General features: G+C 34.1%; 1 protein-coding gene across 1 annotated transcript; it reads right to left on the bottom strand.

Moving 5' to 3' along the window:
- Positions 1-30: 30 nt before the first annotated feature.
- Positions 31-9376, bottom strand: LOC119834834 (integrin alpha-9-like). Its single transcript, XM_038359344.1, has 17 exons — positions 9236-9376; positions 8857-8991; positions 8714-8778; positions 8037-8205; positions 7029-7205; positions 6708-6793; positions 5978-6211; positions 5308-5413; positions 4380-4598; positions 3841-3938; positions 3639-3720; positions 3442-3560; positions 3016-3088; positions 2217-2337; positions 1369-1483; positions 599-676; positions 31-204 (listed from the first exon to the last, which is right to left on the bottom strand). Exons 1-17 carry the CDS (start codon positions 9354-9356, stop codon positions 31-33), a joined length of 2172 nt encoding a protein of 723 aa, XP_038215272.1. The 5' UTR covers positions 9357-9376.
- Between the last annotated feature and the right edge of the window lie 6 nt (positions 9377-9382).

Raw genomic sequence — 9382 nt, 5'->3', positions numbered from 1 at the left:
TCTATAAATACGTACACTATAAAAACATATTTACCCATCGACGTTTATTTCGCTGGGATTAAGTTTGTATTTAATTTCCTTAAAATTTTTCGCTGTTGCATTGCTTTGTGACGATTCACACTTGTTAAACAACAAAACTTCGACTTTTAGCTTTTCATCTTTGTTTGTTAAATTGCTCATATCCAAAGCAATATCTAACGGCCGCTGGAAGAATAACTTATATATTAATTATACATAAATTATTATGATATCCACCATCATTTAAATTAGACTAGTCTATTTGCCTTTAAAATATTATAATAAACTTTTAGGGATCAAAACACTTAATATACAAAGATATGTATTTATACATATAATCAAAAATTAATTTATATTTATAGATAGACAAAAACCATGTATTTCAACGCACAACAAGCGTGGTTACGCGCCTGCCCGTTTGTCTTTTTGATATAGCGGTTCTATAAATATGAAATTCCTTAATATTTAATCACTTACGAAGTCAAACGCGAAGGAAAATTAATAATGCCCTATAATATAACATCAGCAAAACAAACTGAAAAACTATAATTTTTTCTTGTTATTTATTTTATCAACAAACCTCTTCATGTTTTCCTAGGTTAAAGAAATTGCATTTGTACCAAGAATCTTGGGGCTGATCGCACTCCAAAACTGCAACCTGCGAACATTCAGTTATTGTGGATGACGAAGCTGCTAAAATGTTCCTTATGATATAGTAAATTAGGTCCATTTCTCTTTACTTTACAGATTTACTACTATTCCTTTTTTCGTTGATTAAATAAAGACAATGATGTGCTGGTTGATTCTTGATACCATTATATCAGTAGTTTCCTGATTAGTCTCAGATTATGCCGTACATTAAAATTGTTTCTATATTTATTATGTCTAGTTTTAAAATTAAATCTTCCCATTATTTTTCTTGACAACGCTTATAACCGGTCGTAACCAGTTTTAACTGCAAGAATGTGACAGAACACTCAGTCTTGCATTCAGTGCGTTCAACCAAACAACTATTTAGTTTAAAATATTTTTATAGGTATTGCATAAAAAAGGTAAACTTTAATGACCTATTCCACAAACCAGCCCATCACAACGTAAATGCTTCTTGGTAGTTTAATAAGTTGTGAAGGCAAATAAACAGTTTTATTATTATAAGGTACTAGTGGTCCGCCCTATACATAGCCTATAGCCTACCTCAATAAATGGGCTATCTAACACTGTAAGAATTTTTCAAATCGGACCAGTAGTTCCCGAGTTTAGTGCGTTCAAACAAACAAACTCTTCAGCTTTATAATATAAGTATATGTATTATACGACGATACTAGTAGGTGATGTTTAGTTTATACGTACGGGAGCACCAGAAACCCGTATCCAAGCGCATGACCAGTCCGACTCGGTACCATCATTCCGTACTACAACTGTCATGACTTCCGACTTCGATGATCCAATCACATATTCATCTTGCCTGTAATTAAAAACGAAGAGAACTCCAAAAAAATGTCAATAAACATTGACATCTTAGATGTCTTTCTATCGTAGATTTATGACTCAAAATATTCATTCTTTGCAAAAAACATTACGTGTACATAATTAAGTATAGTTGTAACTTGCTTACTCATCTGTATCTATAAAATGCAATACGATTAAAAACAAGGCACTTGCCTTATTGTATGATAACCAAAAAATGATACAAAAATAGGTATTAATGAGGAAAACTCAAAAAAATAGTGTCATAAAATTAGTACTAAAAAAATTTCACAATTTCTTCCATCAAACAAAGCTAAGAATCTCGATACACAATATTGTGTATAGAAAATACTGCATCTAAAGTTATACACGGATATTAAATATATATTTTTTGTTTTTCAATAGCATTAAATGGTGCAAGACGCAGATATAAATGTTTTTTTTCAAATGTGTTTTAAATAAACAACATAATATAGCAAACTAGCTTTTCATCTCGGCTTTGCCTGTGGTATATATATAGCCTATATCACTCAGTGAAGAGGCAGTTCTCTAATGGTGATATAATTTTTGAAATCGATCTAGTACTATGCTTTTGCGTGAAAAAGTTACCTAAATACAAAAGTTTTTTATCATATTAGCGTCGAATACAATGTAAATATCAGATTACACATACTAAACTCGTATAGAAAGTGTCCTTTCATCAGAACGGACATAAAACTAATAGAACTAACCGGCCCGACCAAACGAAGACATTAGATAATATTGGTACGGTGTTGATACTTATTCGTGTTATATCGAGCTCAGCTTTCGTCTTGCTTTGCTCGCTGAAACTCACCAATGAGCTGCTGAAAACTGAAACAAAAGCTAATCTATTATGTTTATATTTAACTCATATAAATGATTGAACAAAACAGGTCAACGACATACCTGGGTACAGGTACCAAACACAAACAATCAAGCCCCACATAGAACAAACTTTTTTGGGACGTCGGTTAATAAACATGCTAGTAGACCATACATGCTTTAAACGGTGAATGAAAACATCGTGAGGAAACCGGCATGTCCAAGAATCAGAAGTTCGATGACATGTGACATCTGCCAACCCGCACTTGGCTAGCGTGGTGGATTATGGCCTGAACCCTCATAGGAGCCCTGTGTCCCAGCAGTGGGAACATATATGGGCTGATGACGAGACTATATATTGATATACGATCATATGATAAATGATAATAGAACAAAGAAACAGAAGATGTATAATTGTAATTTATTGCAAATTTTTTGTCATATGAGGGTATTTATTTTAATTGTATTAAAGTTTCCTAAAAAAAGTTTATAAGGTATATATATTCGTACATACATTATGAGTCCAGACTGGTTCAAACGATGACATAATATTAGTAAGAAGACATAATATTAGTTAATTACAAATACACAAAATATACCAATTTGTATGAAATAATGCCCAAGTAAATAAATTTCCATGACAGAACTTCACTAAGGCATATGCAATTTGTTGAAAACAATAATCACCTTCACTGCGTAATGTTGCCTTATCAATTTTAATTTCTGCTTCAAATTTAAAAAGTCCCGGGAGGTCATCATACTGAAAAAGAAAACAAGAAAACTGAATTGTTATGTTTCGTCACTTCAGGATAGAATTAAAATAAAATTCTTTGCTTGAACCGGCTTATCTCAGGAACTACTCTGCTGATTTGGGTGAAATTTGGTATTAAGATGGTTTGAGATCCAAAAAAGGACATAGGATAGTGCTTCTGTCAGAAATCCCACGGGATCGGGAATGGGAAAAACACCGGTACTGTCGACTTTTTACGGGTGCTAGGAAAACCCCAGTACCTTTTACGGGTGAGGGGAAAACCCGGCACTGTCTACGTTTTCCTTTGGCTGTTTGAGCGGTCAGCCAGTATTTGATATGCTGAGATTGAGACTGCGACTCACCAAAGTAACTTCTACATCATTTATGAAAACAGTCTGGTTGGTAGTCAGATCGATATTGAAGTCGGCGGAGTCAAAAGACTTAGCTGAATTTGCAGTAAGACTTGCAGATTGTAGAAGTTCTGAAAGTTAAACGACTGGAATATTAAAAATACCGTCAACGTTTACTAAAACAAATACCAAAAGAAGAAACTACTCACGCGCCGTAATATTAACTGTTTTTGGATATGACACACTTGTTTCTACACGTACGGTGAAATTTTTATCTAATTCATTTACCGTCTGCAAAATAAATTAAAAATGCAAATGTGATAGTTAAACGTTCGTACATATTTACGAAATTAAAGAAAGAAAATACATATATTACTATGACTATTTATTTAGAAATGTCCAACGTTATACCTCTTTGCCGAAAAGTTTCGCCGAGACCGTCACAGTTATAAATGGAATACTCCGGTATAGAATAACCCGTTCGCTCGTTGGACATCCAATTGCTACAGCTGAAAATAATTTAAATTAAGATTAATAAATCTTTTCAAATATAGAACAGAGGTGTTTCAATGAATCTCGGAAATAAATTGATTTTTCAATTTATTTTCCCGTTATCCGAATCATCACAGCTTGAAATGGTGAAGGTTTCCCTTCGTACATCGTGAGAAAACTTGCATTTCACCAAATCACCCTTGGCCAGCGTGGTGGATTATGTATGTCATGCATCCTCATCATGCAGAAACACAAAAAAAAACTAAACATCTTTAACTTGTTTTAATCTCTATAAGTTCATTTAAAACGTGCGAGATTTAAATTGTTACCATTTAAAAGACATTTACAAGTTTTGTTGTGTGGTGATGAATATTACTTCTTTTTTGATATAGATATTTTAATTTGTATCGTAAGAAATACAAAGAGCAACCGCTAAACTAAATATTTTAATACGATACCATTTGCTCCTTCTGTATTGTAGTTGGATAATGCTTGCAGGCTATATCCAAAATTAGAGAATCGATTGTTGCTAATCCTTTGAACGTATGTCAATTCGGAGATTAATATTTTTTGAGAGATCCGGCTTGTTTTCAAATATTTCTTGTGAATTTCATAGCCGGATATAACATAAATGGCTCCATATCCATTTTCTTCGTATGGCGCGCTGATAAATATTTCTGAAAACATTAGTCTTATTATTTAGAGAAACTACAGACTTATCGGCCTCCCGTAGAGACTTCTTTTTATTCGGTGGTAAATTTAATACTAAATAGATAAAAGAAGAGAGATTCAAAAGAGATTCAAAAGCGTTTCTGAACGAAGCCTAGTTGGATGAATAAATGGTTGAGTTTGAGTTTGAGTTGATGATTATCATATCGCGTCTTAAGCCACAGCAGGTTGTTTTTTTTTGCGCTGATTCTCGATGTCAGCCTGTCAGCCTACTACATCTTAGGACGGACGCATGGATGAACTAGGGTTCACCCTGGTAGTGACACACTCAAGGGCGTCCCTCCTTGTTGGGGACCGTAAACCTCGGCTTGGGCTTTCGCATGAATGGAGGGGGCCGGAAGTGCCTTACTCGTTTTGGTCTGTGGTTGTCATTAATACTTTATTTATATACTAGCATACCCGACCACGTGTTGCTGTGCCTGAGTAATAATTAAAAATATTAAGATTATAAATGATTGGGTTAATTAATCGAAATAAAAACTATCCTGTATCTTAAGTTGGACCAAATTACACATAAAATGCCAAATTTCATCAAAATCGGTTGAGTTGGTGAAGAGTTCATTGGGAACATACATCATGACACTGGATTTTTATATATTAAGATATATTTACAGCACCCACGACATAACATGCCATACAATAAGCATTGATAGGTACCTGGATAGTCATCTTCATTTAAATCGAGTGAAGTTATAGAAGTACCTAGACGAGAGTTATCTTCATTACCACAGATGCAGAGAGTTGCTTCTCTTTTTGATTTTGCCTAGAACAAATTGGGGTTATTTTGTTTATACTATAGTATACTAGTCAGTTATATAGAAAGTTTGTTTGCATGTGAAAACGATAAAATAACATCGTGCATTCAAAACATAACAATACTCAAGGATACATTTGAAGAGATTTTTATCTGAGCTACAATTAACATTTACATATTTGCACAATATACTTATACATATAGGGTATTTTTAGGTAAGAATTTTTAATCTCAGGGTTTCATTTTAGCAATCACAGCAGCACATCGAACATTCATGGTTTTCTTACAACATGATTTTAAATCCCATAGGCTTATAACATTTTATCGAGCACAAAATTAGACGCTTCCTTTGTTAAACTAAAAAATAAAAGCACAGCTCAATGTTACAGACAAACAAAACAAAACGTCAAACATTCACATGAACATTACATTACATGGAAATGCTTTACAGCTTCTATACAGAAGCTGAAGGTAGCACAAGCGAGCATGTGCTCAAGAGAATGCCCCAGTATGAACCCACCATTACACTTTAGTTTTAAATCCCACTATTTACCGGACTTCGAAAGTACTCACCTTATCACCCCCAACATAAATATATATAGCCCCAACTTCAATACCACTTTCCCAGCACGGTTCTCCGGGCGCACCGACCACCAGCTCCGAAAACGTATCACCGGTTATGTCCACCGCGTGAAGAGCGGCACCAAACATGGAGCCAACAATTCTATTCTCAAATAACACAGCTCGGTTTGCATTTTGCAGCACCCTTAATATTCGAGAATGTTTATCATATCGGAGGAAGGCAATCTGTAGACAATATAAGACACGATTTTTAATGCTCAGCTTTATCTACATTGTAGTATAAAAGTTTTTTTTCTTACATTAGTAGAGAAAGGCTTTTGTGACGTTATTATCATGAAACAAGAAAACGATTATATTGATACGTTATTTAGGAGTCGTGGATTTTATTGTGAAGGAGATGGTATTGAATGTTTAATAACGGAATATTATATTTACAAACATTTTTATACGATTTGCACATTATGTAAATTTCCCGCCTATTCACTCTTCCCTACATTTTCCAGTCCATTCCTTTCTTCTAATTTCCTTTCCTTTTCTTACCCCTGACCCCTTAAAACGGGCAGTGCGTTTGTAAAGAACTATCTTTGAGAATGTTCATGGGGGGTGGTGATCGGTTACCATCAGGCAAACCACCACCGCAGTTTCCCAAAACAAATTCGAAGCAAAATGAATGAATCATATTAATTAAAGATCTAAACTTCTAAATTAAGACAATACTAACACCTCCAGTACGTTTATCCTTTTCCATGCTAAAAGCATATACTGTGCGAAGGTTTCTGAAGAAGGTACCGGTCGCAAACGCACGCCCTGAAAAATAAATAAGGATTTCATTAGTCGATTACATTCCTAAAATTGAGGACTAATTATATAGCCAGATCAAAAAATAATAATAATGTTAACGAATTCAAGACTTTTCAACGGATATTAAACGCGATTTATTCATTATATTATTATTCCTAAATGTACGCTCGCGTGAACTGAAACCCAAGAAATACTTCATGTTAAATAATAACAAGGAATAGAAATAATAAAAATCACGCACCTTTATAAAAGTATTGCAGAAGACCGGATACATCGAGTGGAACAATTTTTGCGTACGTATCCAATTGTGATGTCGACCCGTAATTGATGGTGCTGATCAAAGCTGGCTTTGCCATTATAATTAAGTCGTTTTCTTCGTCCACTAGAGTACTCCAACCTACTCCTCCGTAAATGTCATCTAATGAAGTAATTGAGAAGCCAATGTAAATGCACAAAAACAACAACTTGAGAATTTCTTATTGTGTAATATTTATTTATTTTTCTTTACATCTTCAAAAACACATGTGCACCCAAACCACTGCAATGGTTCAACCGTAGTATATTAATGTAAGTATTGACAGATATCAAATGTGTTTTATTATTCTGTTGCATGAATAATTGTCAAACAGTTTAACAAACAGATGTCTCTATTGATAACTGGTCTAAACTTGTTTAGCTGATGAATTTTATAAAATGTCGAATCACTTAGAAACGGCACGCCTTCTTAGGGATCGTGCCTTGATGTTCGAAGGTTTTTTCAATGTTCGTCCCAACTACCCTCACTTTGTTAATAGTATTTGTGGACTGGCTGCTGCCAACTGACTCAAGGCAGTGGTTTAAAATGAAATTACATTCTTATTACAATCAAACTAATATTTAACACAGCGCCGCGTTGTATTTCTTATAGTACATAAATCAATAATTAAAATGTTCAGAACTCTAACTAACCAATGTATACTTATTAGAAGTCTGAGCTAGGCTTAAGCCTATAACTCACCAAGCAAGTGACTTAGTTCAGTGATTTAGTTAAAGGTTTTGTTGTTGATTATAAACTGGTTTCGCTAACATTCCATGTGATCGGATAAATTTGAACAAACTTTCTCATGAACTAATAATAGCATACGACAGTAATGTCTATTTATTTTAAGAGCAATAGACTATAAATTCATTGGCGATTGATAATAATATGACAGAAATAAAAAATTTTTAAGCCTATTTATTTATTTAACGTAACAAAGTTATGACGTACCAAACGTAGGTTTAATGTCGACGTTTTTAAAATCTCTCATCTCATATTGTTCGAGAATACCCTTGTACCGTCTAGGGTTTCCATCTGATATAAAACACATTCCGTATGCACCATACATGTGTACGCCATTGATCGCGATAACCTCCTTTGTCCATAGCGGTGCACATGTCTGAAACGTACATACATCATCATCATCATCATCATTATCACCCTTTTGATGTCCACTGCTGGACATATATCTCTCATAGCACGCCACTGAGCCCGGTCGTTGGCTCTTTGTCGCCAATTGTGAGCAGGGCGTCCTACGCTACGTTTACCGAGCCGTGGTCTCCACTCTAAGACCTGTGTGTCCCAACGGTTGTCCGTTCTGCGGCACATATGACCGGCCCACATATGCATTTTTATTAAATTCACAAGTAATTAATGGTATTGAGAGATCTTCGAAGTATAAGCAATTGTGATGTTGTTTGAAGATATTATATTATATGCATGTCAGCTCAGGCTGGAGTATAGGGTTCAGTGGTGTTATATTAGAAATAAATTTACTTCCAAAACTATGCCACTTATGTTTAAATGATTTTAATGATTGTGTCAGCAACACTGGCTTTACCATTTCTCTTAGTAACAAGTCAAATACTACCAAGTAATTGTCAATTATATACTATAGTTTTACTTACAAATATAAACGAATCTGCTGCGGCCAGTGAAGCACCAAGACAGAAATTCTGATCAGTGTTGTTTTCTACAATAAAAACAAATTACGATTTTCTCAATAATTTTTTTAACGTATGTACGTTATTGATTATCTCACTGTACTTACCTCTACTGTAATTGTTTGCTAAAATGTCAATATTTATTTCATTTTTAGTGCAATTAACTGAATTTTTGTACACACTTTCCTCGACTGGACAATTATAGATAGCACCATTTAAATCTGCATGTGGAGCACCAGATACTAAAAATAAGTATATTTTATCAAAGTTTCTTATCTACTATTGTTCTCATTATTAATATAATTATCCTCCACCGCCTGTGACCATTTGCAGGGTCCGCCATAGGAATTAAATGAGATTTACGTAATGATGTCTTAATACGCAGAACAAAGCGTTTGGAAATTGTGAAATTCTTTAAAAAAGTAAATCAATAAATAGATAAATGATAAAAAGCTTACTCAAATAAACAATCTACTAATAACTTACCCAATGTTCTGGTTTCCTCCAAATATGCTAGAGAAAATCCGAAGTCAGATGTTTTCTTGTGTTCTGGTAAGAAGACTACGTAAGATGGCTCATGGAAGAAAAAAGATGAGATGCATCGCATTCCAATAAATATTAAATAGCTTACTG

The sequence above is a fragment of the Zerene cesonia genome, chromosome 20 (assembly GCF_012273895.1).
Source record: "Zerene cesonia ecotype Mississippi chromosome 20, Zerene_cesonia_1.1, whole genome shotgun sequence".
Lineage (NCBI taxonomy): Eukaryota > Metazoa > Arthropoda > Insecta > Lepidoptera > Pieridae > Zerene > Zerene cesonia.
This window is presented reverse-complemented; position numbering and strand designations above follow the sequence as displayed.